Source organism: Polyodon spathula, chromosome 8 (genome assembly GCF_017654505.1).
Source record: "Polyodon spathula isolate WHYD16114869_AA chromosome 8, ASM1765450v1, whole genome shotgun sequence".
NCBI lineage: Eukaryota > Metazoa > Chordata > Actinopteri > Acipenseriformes > Polyodontidae > Polyodon > Polyodon spathula.
Genome location: NC_054541.1, coordinates 8,540,514 through 8,565,655, shown reverse-complemented (window position 1 = coordinate 8,565,655; position 25,142 = coordinate 8,540,514). Strand labels below are relative to the sequence as shown.

Below are 25,142 nucleotides of genomic sequence, written 5' to 3'. Positions count from 1 at the left end.
GGGCTCTTCCAGTCCATTACTGTAATGATAAGTGGTCATGTTCTTGATTTCACAGTTTTACCAGCGTTCCATGTAGAAGGGTTACAATAAGAGTCTGCTCAATAGAATTACATGTGTGCAGAAGAGCACAGAAGTACTTCATTCCTATTTATGTAATAGTTATCACACGTAATTGCTTGAATTAGTATCGACTGGTCTGTAGACCAAAATATTTAGACATTTCAGAAGGAGTTTTATTGGCTATGGGGTTTATATTCTGTGTTGCTGAGCAAAAAGCTTCGGTTACATCCCACTTAAATCTAATGGGCTTTTATTTATTTATTTTTTTAAACTAAACTGTGCCAAAATTCCCAACCATGCGCCTTACAATGGGAACAAGTGTGATGATGCATGCCACTGTATCTTGTACATTCGATTATATTTTGTGCTAGATTATATATATATATATATATATATATATATATATATATATATATATATATATATATATATATATATATACACACACACACACACACACACACACACACAGTGGCTTGCAAAAGTATTCAGACCCCTGACCAATTCTCTCATATTATTGAATTACAAATGGTACATTGAAATTTCATTCCATTCGATATTTTATTTTAAAACACAAACTCAAAATCAATTATTGTAAGGTGACATTGGTTTTATGTTGGGAAATATTTAAGAAAAAAAACCATATATAAGTCAAGGCCTATCTCATCAGACAGATAGCTCTCACTTTTAATTTCTAGCAATGGCAAAAAAAAAAAAAAAAAAAAAAAAAAAAGAGTATTATATTCTAGACGACTACCAGACTAATCTACCACCCCACTCCTCTTTGAATATAATCTCAAATTCTGTTATACTCCAAGGAATTAAATTCCCTTTGAAGTCTCCTTCAAATGTATGGAAATTGTGCTTTAAAAAGCACCTCATAGAGCCAAAAGCGTAATGTCCAACTTAATCCTTAAGAAGAAAGAAAGCACGAGCCCACTGACTGTGTCATAATTCACCCTGCGAGTCTATCTCGAGAGAACAGAGAAACACACGCAAGAGTTCGGATGGAAGATGGCCTAATTTACCCGGCAAGTTGCCCCCCCCCCCTCCTCCTCTCTCCTCTCCTCCCCTCTCCCCCCCTCCCCCCCCCCCCTCCTCCCCTCTCCTCCCCCCCCCCCCCCCCCCCCCCTCCCCTCTCCTCCCCTCCCCCCCCCCCCCCCCCCTCTCCTCTCCTCTCCTCCCCCCCCCTCCCCTCTCCCCCCCCTCCCCCTAACAAAAAATGGCAGCTAATAAAGGATTACTAACACTTCCAACCAACCCATTTGTGAACTGTTCTAATATATTAAGTGATGAGGCAATGCAGACACGAAAGTAGTTTGAAACCTGAGGATGCTCATGTTACTTGACAGCGTCTGAAGGGGTGAGAAAGCCATTATCAAGGGTGAAAAAGAGTTCTTGCAGTAAATTAAAAGTCAAAAAGACCATACAGTAGAAAAAGCTGAAAATTAACTTTGCATTAGGTATCGCCATCAAGTTCAGGATTAGTGTAATGCACGCAGGCAATATGACTGTGGCAGTCTGGAGAAATGAGTTCTGTTCTTTAAATAGAAATATTGTTTAATGGACTGAAGAGCTGAGGAAAACAGTAGAGGTCATAGGATGCTCTCCAATGTGGCAAGAGCTGGCCACATGCTGATAAGCTACAAAAGTACTTATACAAATTTAACCTGGGAAAACAATGGTTTAGCATTTCTTAGTCCCCTTTGTCCCAAAGCTGATCAACACTCTTCTGCTGTTCTGACATGGGTGTCTCAAACTAATTCACACTGCTGGTCCTTAAAGCATTTTGCAGGATTAAATATATCAGGTACAGGCAGAGCTGAAACACTACAACATGTACAGGCTTATCCTTAGCAACTACACAGCACGCATGTATAGGAACTGTGCGCCAGCCCTGAAGGGTGTTCACACTGACATCTTGCATATTCTTGTGATTACATGGCAGACGTCAGGAGACATCTACACTGAACAAAGATATAAATGCAACATGCAACAATTTCAAAGATTTTACTGAGTTACAGTTCATATAAGGAAATCAGTCAATTGAAATAAATTCTTTAGGCCCTAGTCTATAGATTTCACATGGCTGGGAATACAGATATGCATCTGTTGGTCACAGATATCTTTTTTTTTTTTTTTTTTTTTAAAAAAGGTAGGGGTGTGGATCAGAAAACCAGTCAGTATCTGGTGTGACCACCATTTGCCTCACGCAGCGCGACACATCTCCTTCGCATAGAGTTGATTAGGCTGTTGATTGTGGCCTGTGGAAAGTTGCTGGATATTGGTGGGAACTGGAACATGTTGTCATACACGTCGATCCAGAGCATCCCAAACATGCTCAATGGGCGACATGTCTGGTGAGTCTGGCACTGTTCACAACATTGACATCAGCAAATCGCTCGCCCACACGACGCCATACACGCCGTCTGCCATCTGCCCGGTACAGTTGAAACCGGGATTCATCCATGAAGAGCACACTTCTCCAGCATGCCAGTGGCCATCAAAGGTGAGCATTTGCCCACTGAAGTCGGTTACGACGCCAAACTGCAGTCAGGCCAAGACCCTGGTGAGGACGCGAGCACACAGATGAGCTTCCCCGAGACAGTTTCTGACAGTATGTGCAGAAATTCTTCAGTTGTGCAAACCCACAGTTTCATCAGCTGTCCGAGTGGCTGGTCTCAGACGATCCCGCAGGTGAAGAAGCCGGCTGTGGAGGTCCTGGGCTGGCGTGGTTACACGTGGTCTGCGGTTGTGAGAAATGAACATTCAATTCTCTGGCAACAGCTCTGATAGACATTCCTGCAGTCAGCATGCCAATTGCACGCTCCCTCAAAACTTGAGACATCTGTGGCATTGTGTTGTGTGACAAAACTGCACATTTTAGAGTGGCCTTTTATTGTTCCCAGCACAAGGTGCACCTGTGTAATGATCATGCTATTTAATCAGCTTCTTGATATGCCATACCTGTCAGGTGGATGGATTATCTTGGCAAAGGAGAAATGCTCACTAACAGGGATGTAAACAAAGTTGTGCACAAAATTTGAGAGAAATAAGCTTTTTGTGCATATGGAAAATTTCTGGGATCTTTTATTTCAGCTCATGAAACCAACACTTTACATGTTGCGTTTATGTTTTTGTCTTTGATCTAGTCATGTACTGGTGACTACAGCTGCCTTAATCAAAATACAGGCAACTGCACATCAAATCTGGGAATTATTTCAGCAATAGGAGTACAGTTTTTTTTTTTTTTATTATAATAAATGCTCATTGCACACACCCTATTGCAGGGTGTAGTTGCTATAGCTTTGCACTCCCCAAACCAATTCTTTGCTTTTCTAACGATTGCAAATCCTCACATTCCTTACTCATGTGTGTAGGTCTGTAGTGATTTATAAAAAGTCATGAACACCCCTGGTGCTAAAAGATCACTTATTGGCGTTTTTCTTGCCCCTCTTTATCTTTTGGTTTTCAATCAATTTTCTTCCGTTGAGTCAGGGAATTGGAAGGGGTAGGGGTGATGAAAATCACTCCTTGTTCTTTTGTGGAATACTACACTTTAATCATTTTAGTCAAAGCAGATTTCTTATGACAGCACACCTTTGAATATAAACATGGCTCTATTGAGATTTCTTGCCTCGAATAGTGTAAAATCATTGACCTCATTTGCATGGGAAGTGCATGCTCACTCATTTTCTTAGAAAAGTACAGGACTAATACACAGATCAGTGGCACCCAGATTTAATTATTAAAAAGTCCTGTATGGAGACAATTATAAAACCTGTTTTGCCAGGGGCAGTTTAAGCCTTGGTAGCTAACTGGAATTGCATAGCTTGGCCCCGAAGCCACCCTTTTCACTCTTCTTGTTTGATGATAGTGCACTCCAAGAATAGCAAAAATGTCTACATTCCCAATGTACCTCTTTCAAAGGCTTCTCCTGTCCGTCAGCCCTGCAGAGCCACTAGAACCTAGGTGGCTGTTTTTTTTTTCTTTTCTTTTTAACAACAAAACAACAGGAGATCAATCAGACACATATAAACATCTGTCCTGCGTGCATGAAAAAGCAGAGCTCTCCAGCTAGGCAGTCCATTAACGAAACTGACCGCGGCTTTCTCACAAGCACAAGCAGATTTGAACAAAGAAAAAGACAGGCTTCCTATGAAACAAATAGGTATGCTCCTTCTGTTACTACAGGAAAGTGTGGAGATGTGTAAAAACTATGCGATTATAAAATAGCAACATTCCACCAACTCATGGCAGGAGTGATTCAAAGAATAAACCAATAGGATGTGATGTCACTGGAAGTGACCTCATTACTGTGGCCTTGCATCACCCACCTTCACAGACTGGACAAGCCTGCCATGTCCTGTTAGAAGACTGCCAGTATCAATCATGCTGTTCACAAGGGGTTTGGTAATTCAAAGGCTGGATGGCAATGGATGTGCAGGCAGCATTTTCTTAAATGACACTCACTCTCAAATGACAACATCTAGACAATGCTGCTGAGGTTTGTTTTTCTTCCTGGTTTACTTGGTTTGTGCCAAGCAAACAGTTGGATGTATAAGCCCTAATGAATTGAGAATTGCTTTGCGAAACATTAAACATTCTTTGCAAATGTATCTTTAAAAAAAAAAGAAGGTACCTTAACATGACAATTATTTAGAATAAAAAAAAAATCAAAACATCAACAGGTCTACAAACAAAAACCATACATGTTCCCTTTACATTGATAATGTATGTGTGGTTCCTAACACTAAGACTTATAATTTGTTTACAAAATAAATAAATAATAAATAAATAAATATGGCTTGATTCCATAGTTACTGTGATCAAAGGAATTCAGTTAAGCAAAATAAAATTAAATCAATAAAAACACCATGCGTTTGATGGAACATGGTTAATTGCACTCCCTTCTCATTTAAAAGCAATTCACTTGAATTCAAAAGAATTGTAACCTCACAAAGCTCACATTAAAATAATATTGTTAAAATCTTAATATGTGTTAAAATTAACAACATAATACGGTTCTCCCTTAGCCTGTACCACAATCGTCTATGAAGCAGCAGCTTCTTTAATGAGAAATAGCCGTCTGTTATAAAGCATCAGTGACAATCATTGTTTGCAATGCAATACAGGGTTAAACGATGCCAGGCATTGTTAAGAATAATGGATTTAATGCCAACCCTACAGCTAGAATTTCCTAGAGTGGTACAGGGAACAGCAGCATCTCACAATGCAATGTCATGTAATTCTCTGGACCCTTTCAACACTCCTGCCTCAAGTCTACTATTAAATGTGAAGCATGCAGGGGGTGCTGTACCCTCTTCTACAGAAGTAAAAACCAATGTAAAGAGATACTGGAGGGTTTCAGGGTGTGTGTATGCGAGTGTGGCTCATAGCAACTACTCATAGTTCCTGACAATAACCTGACTTATAATTACGCAATGTCCAATTCCAGTAGTTTTCCATGAGAACTGGTCTTGTGTTTCATAGGGCAGTGGAGAGCTGGGATAGTTGTAAGAGATTCATGAACAGGGAACAGCATAGAGTCAGCAAGGCTTTTTTAGTTCCACAACTTTCTGCACAGCAGCGTAGCCCTAACTTTTTTTCAGGAGAAGAACTTCTTGTTCTGTTCTTATCTCTTTGCTACCTCCAGTGCCAAATCGTACACAAAAAAGGGAGGTTCATACACATGCTACACACGAGGTGGACATTAGTCATGTTGTTTAGATCAATAGGGTTTTTCTGTTTGTCAGTGGCTAGATAACAATGGAGTTTATATGAGAACAAGAGGGAAATTAAAAGAAATTACGAGTCAGGAGAAGTCATCCTTTTTGTGTAAAAGAGGCTTTTCAAGGTGATTCGTCAAATGAGATGGTGACAGCAGTAATAGTTATTGCATGGAGCAGGCAGTTTGATGATGGGCACATAAACCTATGTGGAGTGCGGCTTCTGACAAATGGATGGATAGTGATGGATAGATACTTTTTTTTTTTAATTATGAATTGAAAAAAAGAGGAACCTCCTCCCTCCCAAACACTGAGCTCAGCCTCCTCCCTCCCAAACACTGCGCTGAACCTCCTCCCTCCCAAACACTGCGCTGAACCTCCTCCCTCCCAAACACTGCACTCAACACAGGACATTTGCTTTTACAGTCCTGGCCCAGCACCCATCCCAGGGCCTATTATAATGGTCTTAACAGCAGCGCCTCTGTGTTTTACCACATTGGTATTACTTTATTGCATCACTACAGATATACAGTGGAAATATACAGGTCCACGACAGAGCAGGGTTACATCATCAGCAACACTGAATACATCTAACACACAGACACCCAATCCTGTGCAAAGAATAGCACTGGGTTCTTTAGTGAGTGCTGGTGATTTCTGAGTAAATGCTAGCAGGACGGGGTCCACAAATAACTGGCTGTAGCAGTTCCTCAACAATGTGGGCTGTACTCATAAACCATCTCCACCCAATAAATACATGACTTCAACAATGCACTGACTGGTGCACTTAATAAATGCAACCCAGAAAGTATCTCCCCTATAAAAGTATATCTTTGTAAAAACAAAGCATAGTAAAGCAAGTGTAAGCTGGGTACTAGTAAGAAAATGAAGCCTTACTGTATTTCGCCTTAGCCAGCCAACATTAGACCCAGCCCAATTTATTCCTGGAAGATATTTTTGTGTAAACAGAGACAACCCACAAGGGCAGAACATGAGAAAAGCAGCATGTTATCAATCAGGTTGTCTAAATAAAAAGACCTGACCCCCACCAAAAAGTACAAGGAGATTGCAGGTAGACAGCCTGACACCGACAGGGTGATGGTGAATGAAAAAAGAGACATTGCCTGTGACAGAAAACCATGAGCAAACACACCACAAAACCACCCCCCGGGAACCAAGAGACTCGAGGAGAAATGGGGTCTGGATTCAGAATGAGTGATCAGATCAGACACAGTTTACAAGAACACAGGAAAGACTGCCTTAGATCAAGTAAGTAAAAGAGCTACCATCAGCAAAGAGTAGACTCAAGCAGACTGATTGAAAATGCATACCAATCATCTGATGCTGGGAGAGCAAACTGCTCGATTAGTCTCTTGCATTCAGCACACATCCGAGTGGTATTCTTGAACCACATTTCAGTCACCACTGAAATGCGAGTCTCAAACTGCGCCTCCATCATTAAAGTATATTCTATTGACTATAAAAATGCTAATCCGAGACTTCAAATGTAGTGATTTTCTTTTTTTCCTTCTGATTGTGCTGCTACATGAGATCTGAGATGTCTTAAGTGATCACTATCTGCAAGTACATTATTCTACAAATTGGTTTCTGGTACTGAAGCTTAATGTTACCAGAATACAAAGAAAAAGCTTATTTGGGGGGGGGGGGGGGGGGGGGTGGGATAAAACTTTAAGTTACCAATTATTTTGTTAATTCCACTTTGAAGGACAGAACAGAGGTTTAGTCATTACTGAACCAACCTTTTGTTGACAAGAACCGAGCTTCCCCATGGCCAGAATCTTAATGCCCACTATCTTGACTGCAGTCAACACAGTCACTTCCTCAGAGCGGCACTAGAACAGTGTTATCTACAGCAGGCAAGGACGGCCAAATGGAAGAATCATGGTAATATTACAAAACACTGTCTATACAAAAATGATCACACACACACACACACACACACACACAAGGACGGTCTCAATTTATCCTCAAGATTGATACTCAGGAGCTCCCGAGTGGGGCATCTGGTAAAGGCACTCCAAATCTCCGGTTCGAGTCCAGGCTATACTATTACCGACCCAAGATGGGAGCGCCTGCGGGCTTGCCTGTAAGCTGCCCATAGCTGCATGGTCCTCCGATTCTGTAGCTCTGAGGTGGCTGCACGGCGAGACTGCAGTGTGAATAAAAAATAAAAAAAACTGTTGGCTGACGGAACACGCTTTGCAGAACTGTGTGCGCGTCTTCGCTGTTCCCAAGTCAGCACGGGAGCTGAGCCTAAAAATAATTGGATATGCCAAATTGGGAGCAAATAAAATAACTGTGGATTACTAAATTTTAAAAAAAGTTCTATAGGAGCCAAATTCTTCTATTAAGCCCTTAGATAACTTGCATTGCTATGCAATCTATTTTAATAGAGTCGTTGTTTTTCTTAATGATATTGAACAGTATATACCTACGTTTTCTTGCAATTTGCCAAAATCCATTTTTTAACATTTATTTATTTAATGCCACATGCTGGCTACCCCATTTTGTGAAAGACAGACCTACTAAAAAGGAAGGTCTACAATAAAAAAAAAAAAAAAACGTGGAATGTAATAAAAATGAACTTGCCACACAATGGTTCCTTAATTACTTCTTGGGTGTTGTTTTGGGTCTATAGTTGATAGTTTAATACTGTGCATAAAGGGAAGAGACAATTGAGTCGTCTCATTCACTGTGTCTGACTGAATACGATATCTTTCAGTCCATTGCTCCCTAATCAAGAGCCCCTGAATAAAGTAAAATAGACGCTAAAACAGAGTCAGTGCAGTCAATTTCTCAGTCATTTTCCACTACTCTGCACTCTCGTGGTAAACCTCTTCTCTGCTGAGGAAACCAGTCTTAAATAAGATTGAATACCCGAGTCTCCCAACTGCCAAGGCTTGGCTCCACTACAATAAAGGCAATATTGAGACAGAAATGAGATGCAGGGTGAGTATTTATTCTTTATATTTATTTTATCTATCTTTGTTATTGTTTGGCTTGATTTGTATGTGTATTTTCTTATATTGTATAATAATAATAATAATAAATAATAATAATAATAATAATAAATAATAAGTCAAACAAAAAAACTATCCATTTGCTAAAATATATTTTTAGTTACACTATTTTTGAATTTCTTTCTTACTGTTTATATATATATTTTTTTTTTTATTCCTTCGGAGAATCTGAAATCCCTCCAATAATTCCACTCTCCCCGATTTACATGACAAAAGAATCGAGCTAAAGGAATTTCATAGAGCGCTGACTGGCTCCTCTGTTCTGAAATTACCAAAAAGCGAAATGCTCTGCAGCAGTGTTCTAGCGTCACAAAAACAAGCAACCAACTACAGCTGTATTATTGTCTTCTCCGGGGTCTCCTTTACATGTGTCCCAAAAATATGCAAGCAGTCCTCCAGGCAATGCAGGGAACGTGCTTTGAATTACAATTTGATCTGTCAGAAAGTCAGCAGAAACCTTCTCTCTTTTTTCTGTGCTACTTTTACAAAGCAGCACCCACACAACCATGTATTGTAAAAAAACAACAAAAAAAAACAACCAATTGTCCGGTAAACATGACATGGTTTTGTACTGGGTAAGTGTTCAGTAAAATACAATAGATTACACCTTTCATGTTAATAGATACCATAAGCCAACATTAAAACAGATTATATACTAAATACAGTATCGGCACCACACAGTCGCATCTGGATTTGTGAATTCCAAATTGATACTATAGGTCAAGCTTTGGATAAGGATAACTATATACATACATGTTGCGAATCTCTGTGATTGTGGAGCAAAACGGGCGTTCAGTCTTGTTTTTTATCTGGGCACACAAAGAATTGTACGTGCTGGGTCCTGCGTTGACAGATTCACTCGACGTTATTGGTGGGAAAAGTAATTTAATAGCCAGTGTTATTGTTCTGCTTAGATTCCCCGCTCAACTTTTCAAGCACCGCTTGTATGGCTTTACCCTTTTAAGAACAAGGTCGTTGTGTAAATAACATTCGTGCATTCATTAACTATTGACAAAAGTGAGTAACAGCCGTGAGCTCGGGGGAAAAAGCCACCAACTGGGAAAATCCCTCAAATGGAAACAAGAGGAAAAAAAATATCTACTTAGACTACTTATTCTAACCTTAGCCAAATGCATCACCCGCATGTTTTTCATAAGCAAATTTAACAAAAATAAACTGCAAACAGTATTAAAATATAGAAATATACTCGCTGCACTATATATTTCCGCTTTGGATGGGGGCCGTTAGTGAAATAGAAACTCTGTCTCGGTGACAAACATTGCAAGCAGGTCATTTACCCGCAAACAAAACCCATTATCGGCATTATAGCAAACACATATATGCGCACACCATACATGAAAACAGTTCTTACTTTTATAAACAACTGTTTGCTTCGCCCTCGTTAAAACTACAACAAGTTCATTTACAACATGCATGTTCAATCAGAAGACAAACCACCACAACAAGCACGAAAATATAAAGAGAAATCATTGTTTGAAAAAGCTTACCAGCTGAAAAGTGCAGAGAAAAATCAGCGTGCATCGACCAGAGCAGCACCCCATTCTAATCTCGCACTGGACCAGGCACAGAATGGGATCCGACTGTTCTCTAGAACCAAAGTAATTCAATTAAACCGACAGCTCTTTCCAACATAATATGAATGAATGAATCGAACTGGAACTACGCAAGGAGGGACGGAGGGAGGGAGAGAGGGGGGTCTGTACTTAGTTTCTCCAGCGAGCTAAGCACGGGGTTGTCATGTTTTATTGAAGTCAGTTTTCACTGGGTGAGACCTACTCCCACACGAGGTGTATAGTTTGTGTGCTCTGAAGTGCGGCGCTCAGGTTCAGCTGAGACCTACACGATGTGGTCGAGGTAACGAAAACCACGGGAGGGGCGAGAGGATCTCCTTTTAAAGGGGAATGGTCCTCGTGTTTTTGCCGCACGGAATATGTTAACCTGTATTGTTTTGTTCCGTCGGTAATAAAGCCAGTTTTACAACATTCAAGGAAGTTCATAAGTAAATGTTAATAATGAGACACTACAATTAAAAGATGCTCTGATTTTCTTTTATCAGCAAGTCATTTTGTATTGTATTAAGTTTATCTCTATTTGCATACCGTCAAAACATCATTTTAATCTAATACTTGGTATGTTTTTTGCAGGTATTTTTTTTTAAAAAAAAACATGCCTATTTATTAAGTGCATGCATCCAGTATGCAGCTGTTGAAGGGGAGGTCGGTTCTTCATACAGTAGCCTGTGTCTCTAATAATGTTCTCAGTAAAACCAGCTGTCACCTAAGAAATGGAAAGAGGCCATCTCTGAACTCAGGACAGCAAACAGTGTGGAGTTTCAAGACAGCATTCAAAGACACTAAAGCGCCACCTGGCGGCAGGAGCACCACTAAACACCAATACAAGGCCTTTTTAAAAGGGGCATGTGTATATACATCACGGTCAACGTGTTAAAACTTATTATTATTATTATTATTATTATTATTATTATTATTAGTAGTAGTAGTAGTAGTACGAGTAATAATAATATTAATAATAATAATAAATAATAATAATAATAATAATAATAATAATAGATATGGCTTGTCTATTTTTGTAGAGTCCAGTAAAATACTGCAACATTCATGCTAACCCATATACTCAATAATATGACCATCCTTATCTATTCACTAAAATGTCTCTGCCTGTAAAACTGCTTCTGATATGTTACTCATGAACACATTAACATCAAATAAACGGTGTGTTTGTGAATTCTGTTCTCAGTGCTGTGCTGCTCTACTGTAAACCTCTGTGTTTCTCTTCAGAAAAGGACTTAACAATCGAACTGCAGAGCTAGGATGTGTACATGTGGCAGAGGCGTCCTTGCAGCTTGCATGGTTCTCGAGGTGAAATGAAAGGCATTTCGTAAAGAGGATGGATGTTTCACTCCATTCCTTTCATTCAAGCTTTTCCAGCTTGTTTCATAATAGAAGACCCTTTTAACTGCAGTGCCTTCAATCCCGTGGTAAGCCCTGGTTTTAAAGCCTCATACATCTTTTACACAGAAGCTGGGAGAGCTGGGAAGCCTATCACATCTGATCACATCACAGCTCCTAATTAGTCTACTTTTAACGTTTCATGCCTCTCAAAATGCTCCCTCATCATGAAGCGAGTTTGATAGACCGCGCTGTGTTCCTTACATTGACAGCATGCAAGTGCAATGGCGTTGTGGAGAAAATGAGAACCACAGCCTTTAAAAGAGTTGCAGTTTTCAGTGGATGAAAAAGAAGCAGCAATATTGCAGTCGATGTATCTTTTATAGGACCAACATGAAGGTGATGGAGCTGCAAGCTTCCACACCACAGCAGCTAAAAAGTGCATTCTAATAAGAAACAAGAAACAATTACATTCTAATAAGAAACAAGACCATTAAATAATTGACCTGCCGAATAAATTATGATTGTTTTCTGGCCAGGAATTGTATATTTGAAATGATGTGGTAGCATTGCTGTGTAACCTGTCCTGTTATCTCGGCTCCCGCATGGTGGAAGTTTTCCATTTGCCCTAACAGCTGCGAGGACATTTCATTCCAGATTGTTTGGCAAGGTCCTGTGCAAGTCAGCAGTTATGAGTTTCTCACGCTATGAGAAAATCACAACTGACAACATCATTTCACTTTCCGAAATTCAGATTACAGGAATCAGCAAGTGTCAATAAAGCTGTGTCTTCGAAATGTGCAGCGTCCTGTACCGTCAAATGTTAAGATGATCTCAGCAGAGGTCTGCATTAACTTCAGTAACAAAACTCAGCACAAGTGTAACGAGGCAATCACTGTTCAGGTAAGTGGGAGGTGGGCGGCGCAGACCTCACAGCATGTTATTGTCTATATACAAGTTCTGCTGCAAAGGGTACATACTTTCTCTAGGCTCATTTTCACCCATTAATCGCCACTTGCAAACTGGGAGGGACAGCCCCACCTTGTAATTCGTCTTATAAATGATTCAGTATCACCTTTTGAGATTTTATTTGTAGTTCTCATTACCCAGTATCTGCATGAATAATACATTTAAAGGGTGCACTTTCATGTGAGTTCATATGCTGTGAGGCAATATGTAAAGCATATAATGCTACTTACAACTATACAGCATATATTACTAATCTGCATGGGAACAAACACGATGTGGTAAAATGCATAGTAATGACCACGATACACATACTGTGAATGTCCTGTCACACATTCTCAGAGAACAACAGTTATTCTTCAGCCTTTAAAATACTTTAAAACACTTAGACAACACATTTCCAGCAGAGGGCGCTCATTTGGAATACAGTGCCGCTGTGCTCTGTGTTTTATCTATCACATGGTACTGCTGCGCCGTGGAGCGGAGCAAAGCACAGATGGAGCAAGCTTGTGAAACTAGAGGCAAATCTCACGGTTTCTCGTAAAGCATACACGAAAATAGATTAACCGCTCACGTTTGTTGCAAATTGAAAAGCTGGGGGAAGCAACAAAATATTGCAATGCTGCATGCACGTTGCGCAAATCCAAGATTGTGACCTGCCCTGCCCGTTTACTTCTTGAAAGATCAATGAGTAGAGCGAGGTCTAAAAATGAACTGAACACGAACGAGATGCTGGGAGTCACCACCGCACTTTGGAAACCCTTGAGACACTGAGTGAGTATGTCTATGCTGCTGAAATATGTAGAGTGAAATGTTTATGTTGGGTTTTGCTTATTTGCAGTATCGTGGTGACTGTATTTGTTCAATTTGACAGTTTGGATAAAGAAAGTTTGAACTGATGCGATTTAGTTAATTTAATCTATTATAAATATATACGCGCTGTGTATGTTTGTCGTAGTAAGTTTTTATTTAGCAGCAATCGCAAATAGAAACAGCCGTGTTTTTGATGTGTCCAGATGACATTTAGAATCTAAACAAATTGATTAGGCAGCACATTGTTATATAATGGATAATTGCTAGCTCGAAAATGTGTGTTGTTCACAGACTATGTCGATATAAATTAATTGCATGTTCTCATCATCACCCATTAGATCGAATTATTACATTTTTGCAACAATTCAGTATATTATAATAATGAAAGGTTTTAGATCTGTGTTGCAATGGAGATGTTTCGCTTTTTGATTTTGACAAGTTCGTTGCCAGCCTGCGGTCCATGAAATAACTCCCGGGGAGATACTGGTTCTGGTTTAATAAAATAGATAGCATTTTTAGAATTTCTGTGAGCTGTTTTTAAAAATGAAAAATCAGTTTCACAAAATATGTATCATTTAACTGCTGGATAGCAAAATATAATACTGTTTATTTATTATTATATTTATTATTATTATTATTATTATTATTATTATTATTATTATTATTATTGTTATTATTATTTGTTTTAACCTGGGTACCACATTGATATAACAACCCAGAAATAATACAATAAAATATTGGAAAAAGCAGTCATTTTCATTTACGGTAATTTTAGCATATTCAGGCTGTTCATGCTGTCAGACAAGCAGTATTATTTTGATCAATCAGCATTCACAGCCGTGGGGAATCCATGTAATATAATTACACTTTTCGTAATTGTGATAAACAGAATGACGCAGGAGACTGTTGTAGAAAGACTTCAGTGCCTGTGTTGCTAGGCAATAACAGTGTAATCCCACTCCATTCTTTATACAATGCGTGCATGGCCCTGTGAGATTACGCTTAATTACTAGAGTGCCAGCTCACATTCAAGAAAAGGTGAGAAGCACAAGGAAGGAATACTGTATAGAATGGGGATGAAATGGGAAGTTTCACAAAGGACGAATGGTGCTAGCCTCTACTGTATCACCCACGCTTGCAACACGAGTGAAAACACCAATGATTTCCTTTCGTTTAAACAGGTTCAGTTTTCAGTGCAGTTCAGTACCATGTGTTAATTTACCATTTAATAACATGCGGGATCTCATTTTTAAGAGGGACTTTTTGGCAAGCCGCTGTATATTTGCACATGTTCTGTGTTCATTCACAACAATCAAACACAGGCTGTTGATAGCACACAGTAGAACTCTTTGGAAAGGTCATTCATTCCCAAATTCTGAACATTCTGTTACCTTTGCAGCACACATAAGCTTAGATATTTGGAAGAAAGACATTCTACTAATACTAATTTTCCTTTCAAAGACTGGAATTCTGTAAACATCTACCCATACCCTATCATACATTATCACGTAAAGAAAAACTAAAACCCTTGATTTATTTATTCGTGTTTTGTTTTTTTAAGAACAGTTCCTGTGATTTTCACAGAACATTCTTGCTTTAGGCCTAGCAAGTTTATGTACTTATTTATAGTCTGTATTTAAATAGCATTGTATTCAAACATAATGTGCTGCTGTAGGTATCTGTTCAAACATTGTGGGAATTATTTATAGTTTTATACGTGAGCGAGTGTGCCTTTTAAAAAGATGTTTAGTTTTTTTGAGAGATGGGTTTATTTTACTCATGAGGCATTACTCAGCTGCAATACGGTGGTAGGCTATATTATGCATCTCTTCAGCCAGTTTAAAATGGAAGGATATTTCAGCATTCATCTAAAAAATCCACACCATTGAAATATAGCCATCTGATAGTTAAACGATTCAGTGTAAAAAAAATAAATAAATAAAATAATCCAGCGTACAATTTCTGCTACATAAATGTATTTTTAAATTCATGCCATAAGCAGTAAGAAATTTTGTGACCGGAACCAACTTGATAAAATTAATTACAGTGGACCGAGGCAGATGTGGTGAGGTAGGTCTGCTTGCTTCTTCAGATTACAAAGAAAAATCTGTGCTCAGGCTTTTTTGGAACAAAATGCAGTGACTGTAAAATGTGTTTTAATAATAAATGAAAGCACCAGACAGACAGGCAGGCAGTAAGACTTCCCTTGTTTAAAGCATGTAAGTGCAATGAGGTGAAAGACAAACACCTTTGACTAATATTGTAACACAGCTTTGGCATCCTGCTGGTGCAATTTAGGTTAAGTGTTTGTGTGGCAAACTGTTGGGAACATCACTAGAAAAACCAGGAAGCTTTGCTGGTAAAAGGCACATCTAACTCTACTGAAGTGGCTTGTTTCTTATGATTCCTTATTGCAAAGCTTCTTCCAGATGGGAACTGTTACAAACATACAAAATTGACACCCAGGAGGAGAATGATGCAATGCAATGCAATGTATTGAGAGACTGTGTCGGGTATTCTCAGGTTGGAATGTCACGTTCCATCTAAGAATACTTAGACAGTGTATGAACGTAAAATCATTTTATGTCCTATGATACTACATACTGTAGGTTACATTATTGAATGTTTTTTTTTTTATATATATATCTGACCCAAGGTCAGTGGATTTAGAAAAACAAAGGACTGACACTATTGTTTTGTGCGGCACCTGTAAGTATCAGTCATTTTGTTGTTCTCAAGAGATTCCACTGTTACTGCAGAGTGCTGACACAGGCAGAAGTTTTTTAAAAGTGCACAAGGGTCTGTGTTTCCTATCAGTATGTATAAGGGTCACACTCTTCTTGAAGAGCTGAATCTTCAGAGATTTGCATTGGGTACAGTACAGAGAAGAGGCAGGTCAGCTGAACAACTTCACACCTTGTTTATTTTCCTGGCCGTGACGCTTCTCTGGGCTAGCCTCTCTAAATCATTCATAAGTTCCGAGGCCAGAGATCCCTTCGCTGGACCCGAGAAAGAAAGTTTAAAGCCTGATCTGGAAACAAAGCCCTTATTTGTTGTCATCCTGTTGAATTTGCCAGGGATCATCGGGGAGAGCAGCCAAGAATGCTTTAGATGCTTGTTTTCCATCTCATTTTGAGGCTTATCCTGCTACCAGAAGGACTCTTTGTAACAGAGCAGAGAAAAGCTTGAGGGAAACATGCTTTAGAGGCCGGGTCTGGTTTGCATGTCCGAAGTAGAAAGCACTGTTGGTCTTCAGAAGGAGCGGCTCAAAGTCTTATTCATGCTACTGTAAGTACAAATGCAACTGCTTTAAATAGTTGGATATAATTACATACAGTAGAGCGCAGGCCTCGTTTTTGAAGTGTCCAAAGTGATAGTCTGTTATTTATTTAACCACTGTAACCAAATTAATGAAAGGTGGGGATCAGACTGTTTTCATCTTTTTAAGCACCCTCCATTAAGTTGTTTATTTTATTTTTGTTTTTGACATATTTTAATGCATTCAGTTTATTAACCTGACCCCCTGTAGCCATAGATTTTATCAGAGTCCGTAGATCTCGTGTATTGTCTGTCAGGCTACACACTGTGGTGTGAATGTTTTGGCTTAGGCCTACATTTCCTGGCTTTTGTGAAGTTTTAAAAATATGAACACCTGTCATTTCTGATGTAATAAAACAAAAACAACATGACAGTGTTATCTTTTCATGTAATTAATGTTTTTGATAATAAGTCTTTGCTTAGCTGTACAGTTCCTGACACCAGTTACTACAAAAACATACTGAGGGTAGTTGCTACATATCCTAATGAAGTTCTGCTGGGATTTTAAGTTTCTGTAGCAGTTAGCCTGAATGAATGTGGATTAACCTTTTAATAACATTACCTTAGTGAGACCCCTTCAACATGGGGGGTGGGATACATTTCTTAATATTTAGCTGAAGTGATTAATTCTCTTTTAATCTTTTAACATTTTTTGTAGTTTGTATTTCGTAACCCTGGGGAGTACTTTCAGGGTTACAGAATTCAAGTGTCCCTAGATTAACCTTCCCTATCAGTAAATTACACTTCAACTATAATCTCAAGTGCATTAAAGTAAGAATTGCGTAGAGATCAAATAACTGGTCATAAATAAACTGTGCCAATTAGCCCCAGGCAGGGTTAAAGTGCTTATACCATACCTTTATTTTGCACTGCTTTTTCCATGCTAATACTGTGCATTTACTGTGATTCATCTGATGCGAAAGTTGTTTATTCTGGGACTATTGATAATTATCTGGGCTTTTAGTGATTTGTTATGTCAGTGCCCGTCAGTGTTGTTGACTGCCTGTCTTTTGGCTGCTCAATCATTTTGCTGTCTGAATGCAGTTTTAGTTATTAAATACCTATCATGCAATTAATGTAGATAATATTTGAACAGTGGTTCTCAAGAGTCTAGTTCTGAATGTAATCTAGTATCATAGGAATGTTTCTCCATCAAATATTCTAACCTTAACTCTAATTAAATACCTGTTTACCTTTGAATGACGGCACATATTTTGAACGTTATGTTTGTCTACTGTACTGGACTTAAACTTGATCTCGCTAGATTTGATTCAGGACTGGAGATAATCTGGGCTATGGATCAAGTACCTTGCTCTGTCTCAGTGTTAAAATATTTATACAAAAATGTCGCTCTGTGCCTTAATACAGGGAGTCAATACTAATGGTCACAGCTGCATGTACATCAGCATATGCTTTATGAAATGTACAATTTCTTCTCTATAGAATCTGTCATATATAACAACGGGACTGTATGCTTTTTCTGGTCCACTTTTCCGAATACAGTATATAAATGTAATTGATTTTAGAAAGCCTTATGTTTGTGCATAATGCAGTAATAGTAACACACTGTAGCACAGGACAATAGGGTAAGTAGTCCACTTTATGTAGATGTGGACTCAATAAAGGACCAGAAATCCACAAGATATATTGCTTATATAGTGAAGAGGACAGATCATTGACCACTCTGTGCAAGGAACAGTTCTCTCTTCACAGAGCTAGTCATGGAGACTGCAGAGATGCTGAGCGATTCTAATACTTCCATGTAAGGGAAGTGCTCAATTGGGCTTCCACCCTCCCTGAGACGCGGGATTCGGTTCAGTGCATGGCCTTTGCTAATCTGCTGGGCGGTCCCATTGAGAATGAGCTGTTAATAATTTCACCAATGTAGACAATGTTCACAAGACTTTCCTATTCTTATAGCTGTTTGGTCTTCCTACAGGCTGCAGTGGAACACTGCTAGTCCTACTTAAAATACAAGTTAAACACATAACAAACACAGTGCGTCTTCCACTTCCACAAGGGGAGTGCAGTGTACTGCAAACAGTTTGTAGTTTTAAAATGCTGACTTTCATTTGTTGAAATACAAATTGGGATTGTGAGCTTTTTAGAATGTTGGTGAATCTGCGTCTAGAAGGTTTAATACGTGAAAGAGAATCGGCATGAAACTGTATTGGTTTTGCTTGCTGTGCACTATTAATTCATGATGCAATAAATCAATTTTGATGAATTATCACAAAAAGTAATGTGGAGTGCAAATTACCATAGATGCGTTCTATCTGTATATACTAGTACAGCACTCTTGGCACATTCAGATGCTCGTTATTCTGTCACATCATTCCCCGCAGGTTTCAATGCTCAGTGCAAAGCTGGTGTGCTGCACTACAATCAGCCTTGATATTTATAATGATTTGAAGAGTGCCTTTAATTTTCAAGTAGAGCTATGCTGGTGAGTTTGCTGCAACTACATCTAGCCTTGAAATAATTATAATGGAAATTAAAAGTGTCATCTCGGTACATTACTAGTACCTTTCAGAAGGGTATCTATAAATATATATATATAATATATATTATATATATATATATATATATATAATTAATCATACTAATACGCAATTGGCTTCCTCCTCGTTTACACCCAGGATTCTCAGCACCATATGTCGGTGTATGTGTGTCTGTTTAATTCAAACCTGACATGAAAAGAAACGTGCTTGTTCCTATGAACAATAAATGCTGCTTGCTTAGTGTCTGTCTGCAAGACACAAGGATGTGGGAGGCATGCAACAGACAAACAGCCCTGCCTTGTGTGTAACCTACTTTTCAGGCTGATATGTGAAAGACCTGCTTAAATCCGCTCTGACGCTCTGTCAGGGTTTCCTGGAAAACAAACTCAGAGTGTGCCTTATCTACTGCAGGCTGCAAATGTAAGAAACCGCCAGGCTGCAGGTGCAGGCTGCAAGACCGTACCAAACAAGCTGAGTCTTTGAGATTTACACCAGGGCTTTGCAAAGCAACCCCGGGCTGCACACACACGCCCTAAGAACAGAAAGAAATGTGCGCTTCAGACCTTTCAAACATAGGTGTGTAGAGTGTCTCTTCTCTGGAGAGAGTGCTGAACATAATTAAGGTAATTATGTTTTATGCAACGAAGAGATACCTATTCCATAGCTTCATTGAAATGTAATGGTAATAATACCCTCCACCCACCTGTGCTCCACATGCTGTCTGACCAGCAGAACAATCCAGCATTCAAAAGAAAATTGGATGGTCATTTTTGCCTTGTTATTTAGTCTTTGCAGAAAGTAGTCTCCTGTCAGTGTTTTCACTCAGTATATTCTCTAAAAGAATAATTGAGCTGGTATTTCAGGGAAGCCAAATATTAGGTAATGTCCACACCAACCAAAATAAGACCGTATGTTGTTCAATGGAGAGAAGAGTGTGCGACACCTTCCCTACAAAGCAGCCATAGATGATCATTCCATGGCACAGTTACGCATTGGTCTGTCTCCAAGCAGGGAGCTATCCATCATACACAGAGTGACTTCCTTGCTGGCAGCCTGTCTATAAAGCCCTGGAAAGACTGACCAATGCGATCAACTGTAAATACAGTATAATCGTAAATCTCAAAACTACTCACTTCTAAATCTTTTGTAGTCATTTTTGTATTACTTTAGTATTAATACATGTTAATTTGGATGCATATGCTGTTTTTTTCTGTCTTTATGTGAACGAAAAGACACACATTTGCCCTTTTTCCAATTGGAAATAGTGATATTTTGAAATATCACTGTCCTGGTCACAAAAGCCTCCTTTTTCTATACTTTTGAGGCATAAGCAATTAGGAAATAACACTTACTACCCAGGAACAAAACAAAAAAAAATTGTTACACGGTGTAATCATACTGCTCAAAAACCATGCAAGAAAATACCCAACACCCTTCATGATGAGCAGTGTGTCAGAGGTGTTCATTGAAATAATCATTGCACCATAATCATTCAGGTCACTGGAAGCTTTTTGTAGTGTTTTTCTTTCACTATCCCTCAACTGTTTAATATCACTCTGTGACAGGATGACAGAGGGCTAAGGCTCAGAGACAATGTAAAGTCAAAAATAAAGTTCTTTATTAAATAAAATAATCAAAAAAACAGGCACAAGGGCCAACAAAAAGAGGTTCAAACACAAATAATCAAAGTGAACTTACAAAATAAACGGTCAGGATCCAAGTCTTATAAAACAAGACACTCCTTTCTTCTAGACACAAAAACTCTCCAACACAAAGCAAACTCCCAAACAGAAAAAAAAAAACCTCCCAGCCAGGGTCTGTCCCCTGGCTTTTATCCCCCGTGGCTGGAGCCCAATTAATCAATAATTACTAATCATTCAATTAGAACGCCAGCCACATTCTCACATGTTTCCTGGCAAGGAGGAATTTACCCCCGTCCCTGCCAGTTCCAAACACATTCATATAGACGGGGCAGTTCCCCGTCACATACCCCCCCCCTGCCAGTTCCAAACACATTCATATAGACGGGGCAGTTCCCCGTCACACGCTCTTACTCCTTTTTATTGTACTTACTCAAATAGTGTGTTTTTTGTTATCTGGACGTAGACCTATCCGTCAAAGAGTCTTTATTGGAGTAGGGGCCAGAGCCATGTAGTGATTACCTCTGTATTGCCAGCAATACAAAAGCAAACTGTACCCACAGTAGGTGTTCACTAGATAACGCTGGCCTGAGTAAAAGGACCCTCTTGCTGATATAGCCATTACATACGTCAGTGGCTGGCAACTGAAAGAGTAAACTTGCAGTTCTGTTCAGGGCGGCTGGTGAAACAAACACTACTTGTTATGGCAACTGCAGGAGGGGAGGACGAGGGAAAAGGAACCGTAAATACCAGCATTAATTCCCCAGAAGCAGAGTTTGCAAGTCTCAGAGTTTCTTTACTTTGTATGACAAAAGATGTGGCAAGGATAAAAATAAACACTCCACTGGTTTAAACTACCTTTAAACAGAGATAGCAGAGTGCGGTTGAATTTTATGCTGTTTGCTGAATAATGGTTAAACCATCCGTTTGTTTTAAAAGCACACTCCATAGCCCCATTTGATAACAGTTGGCCCCTGACAGTAAGATAAGGTAGTTTATAGATAGTAGATCTAGGTATATATATATATATATCTATATATTATAGATATATTTATTTTAGCAAAAATATAATGTAGATCCAACACCTATTTCTTTGTGTTTGTAAGCTCAAACCACAGGGTATATTCAGTTCGCATCAACGTAAGAGCATAATAATAACCGAAAGGAGCCACGAAATCGGAGCATATATTATTAGCGAAATAAGTCAACACTACCCCTGGGTGTGCGACCAGTCTATAAGAGGATTGCAGCTCTCCACACCTTACTTTCCAGTACACTAGTAGAAAAGACTCAGGGGCGTAGACTAGACCTCGCCAATACATCCGATATATAACCAGGTAAACGACATGTGGGAAATAGAGTTTGTTCAAATGCTTGTAGGTTTGAGATGTTATAGGACACTGAACGGTCGTATATCCAAAGTGACGGTTTAAGAGGACTTTTGCAGGGTTAAAGATGTAACACTACCCCTTAATATCAGCGGAACCCTAGAGGGTTTAGTTTTCGTCGACAACACATTCTTCGTTACCTAGTAAAACTTTACCCGTACTAGATTAACGAACTACTACATCGTACAGGGCATACCCTTTTACTAACAAAAAGATCGACACCAACAACATTTACAACTTTTGATGTCCTAACAGTTGTCACCTCAGTCACGTTGTCTTTGTTACCAAAGAAATCAAACTCGATCAAAATTGAGCATCTTGTTCAGATACTGTATATAGCTACATGCCAGCAGAGTGCCAGACGAAATACTGAAATGTAGTTGAGAGGTTGTCTTTGTGCAGATTCGATTACACGCTTTAGCAGTTTTCCCTTTTACTGTCATTATAAGCTGAATTTCCAGTAGTGTTCACACTTGATTTAAAGGAGGATGTTTGTTTTTTTGTGGTTGCTGTAATCCTTTATTAAGATCAGATTTGCTTTAAAGAAAACCGGTAATTGTTCAGAAAAAAATGTCTTGGATTTTCTGTAGCATTAACGAAAAGATGGATTTCAACTTTTAAGTTTTGTTACTGTATACTGCTTACTAGTAGGTGATTTTCATAACAGGGAAGCAAAGTATGCAAATGAGGGGGGTAACTGTTGTCAGCTTGTGGGCGTGCTTTAAACTGAATAATGCAAAACTATTCATTGGCTTTGGTTTACTGGATACAATCTACCTTGAACCAAAATTGACTAAATGGATTCTTTGTGTAAAACAGTTAGTTTTGATACTAAAATGAACTCCTGCTGAATACAACAAAATGAGTGAACACAAAAGCAAGAGTACCTTTCATTATAACGTATATAAAACAGTGACATTTGAAATAGAAGTAGCACTAACTGGACTCTTCCCTTGATCAAAACTGTTACCTGTGGCATTTCAGTCGTAGGAAAGGGTACATTGCATTACCAGAGCATCTTCAGAACAATACCAGTATAAGGTGGTGCAACAGCGAAGCGAGTGGAAAGAATGCAGTATTCAGTGTTCTAGTTCTTGGTGTTGTCGGAAATGTTTTTCTAAAGCGGTGTAATATGAGTCACGTAGCACCTTTCAAGTAGAAACTGTACTGAACAGAGTTTAAACAGCAGTCTCGAATGGGCCAGGTCTTCAAGTACGTTTGTTATGTAGTGAACAGTTACGCCATATGGGGGAGGGGGGGCAACTTTAAGCTTTTTTTTTTGTTTTTCAGATACCAACTTAATCCAGGAGCATTTTCTGTGATTTATTTCCTATATATTATTATTTTTTTTTTATAAATCATACCATAACAAAATGACCAGCACAGGACAAACAGGCAAGATAAATAATGTTGTTTTATAAAATAAGATCTACTTACCCCTGCAATGATTGTTTTTGTAAACTTCTTATTTTTCTTCTTTTTTTATATTTATTAATTTACTTATTTTAACTAGCAACATTATTTTTATGTTCAAATGCCACATTTAATTATCAATACATTGATTAAAAGGGGGGGGGATTTGGTAATTTTTTTTGAAAAATTATATTTGTTATTACCCGGAATGGAAAATCAGTAGCCCCCCCCCCCCCCACCCCCCCCCCCCCCCCCCCCATCGCTATAGTGACACTATATTTGACTGAGATATGGACGGGTATATTTTGAGAGCCAGTTGTCCTTGTTTGTTATGAAAAAAACTAACAATTGTGTGATATGACTCAACTGTGTCCTTCAGAAACAGAATAAGGCTTTAATTAAGCTGTAGTTCCCATGCTTGACTGAAGGTGCCAGTACTATATATACAAATAAATACTGCAAAATCAACATACCAGATCAACCTTTCGAAAACTTCTGCTGAATTGTAAGTGAATTATTTAATGCAGTTATAGTATATATTCTTTGAACTCAGTCTTTTGGTGCATGGAATAACAGATGATTCATTCCAGAATCGGTTATAGTGCTTGTTTTTGTGCAGCAGTAAAAAGGGTTTAATATGAATGTCTGCAATGCTTCAGTAAAAGGTTTACCTTCTATGAAGTAAAAAAAGAAACCATATGCAGTTTCATATTAAATTTGCATATCAGCAACCCATTGACTACATACTGAGGTTTTAAGAGGAAGGAAGGTCTTTGAAATGTGATGCATTTGTATCATGAAACTGTGGGAGGCCAACCCTTTGCATTTGCTGGATAACAATACCTATTGCATATAAGTACGGGATGCTCCATATAGGTTGCATGGGTACTTTGGAATTCCTGACATTTTATCAAAACCTCTAATGACCCTTTTACAGCATCTAATGTTGTGAGAAAGAGCTCAGTCCGCATATCAGCCATGTTAATTCCTGGTCATAATTGGTAAAGTCACCTGGACAACTTAATCCTGCAAAAAGCATGCATATGGGGCTTTTTTGTGTGAGTGTCCATTAAAGGATCGGGGAGTGCAATCTGTGGCTGATGAAGACTTCCTTACTAATACTTCTCTCTCTCTCTCTCTCTCTAATCTGTGTGCTGTTAAGATCTGGTTTAGTTACAGTATCAATTACGCAGAAAAGTATGTCAGGATGCTTCTGATTTATACAAATCAAGTTGCAATCACAATTCCAGTAGATCATTGTAGTGTTTGGAACCAGTAAGTCTGTTGCAGAAGATTTGGCACAATTATTTTATTTCTTTATTTATTTCATTTATTTGCAGCGT

At 38.8% G+C, this 25,142-nt stretch overlaps 3 protein-coding genes across 4 annotated transcripts in view; 2 read left to right on the top strand and 1 right to left on the bottom strand.

Moving 5' to 3' along the window:
• Positions 1-10,699, bottom strand: part of LOC121319307 (sodium/potassium-transporting ATPase subunit beta-1-interacting protein 4-like) — a 45,602-nt gene extending 34,903 nt beyond the window's left edge. For both annotated transcript variants that reach the window (XM_041256607.1, XM_041256608.1), the window contains exon 1: positions 10,339-10,699. In XM_041256607.1, coding sequence (XP_041112541.1) covers positions 10,339-10,392 — 54 coding nt within the window. In that variant the 5' untranslated portion in view covers positions 10,393-10,699. The remainder of the gene's footprint in view (positions 1-10,338) is intronic.
• A 2,503-nt stretch (positions 10,700-13,202) lies between these two features.
• Positions 13,203-25,142, top strand: part of LOC121319305 — a 61,309-nt gene continuing 49,369 nt past the window's right edge. The window contains exon 1 of the mRNA XM_041256601.1: positions 13,203-13,500. The gene's annotated coding sequence lies outside the window, so the exon portion shown is untranslated. The remainder of the gene's footprint in view (positions 13,501-25,142) is intronic.
• Positions 18,579-25,142, top strand: part of LOC121320176 (PH domain leucine-rich repeat-containing protein phosphatase 2-like) — a 16,189-nt gene continuing 9,625 nt past the window's right edge. Inside the window, exon 1 of the mRNA XM_041258428.1 lies at positions 18,579-18,619. Within this exon, the coding sequence (XP_041114362.1) occupies positions 18,579-18,619 (41 nt within the window). The remainder of the gene's footprint in view (positions 18,620-25,142) is intronic.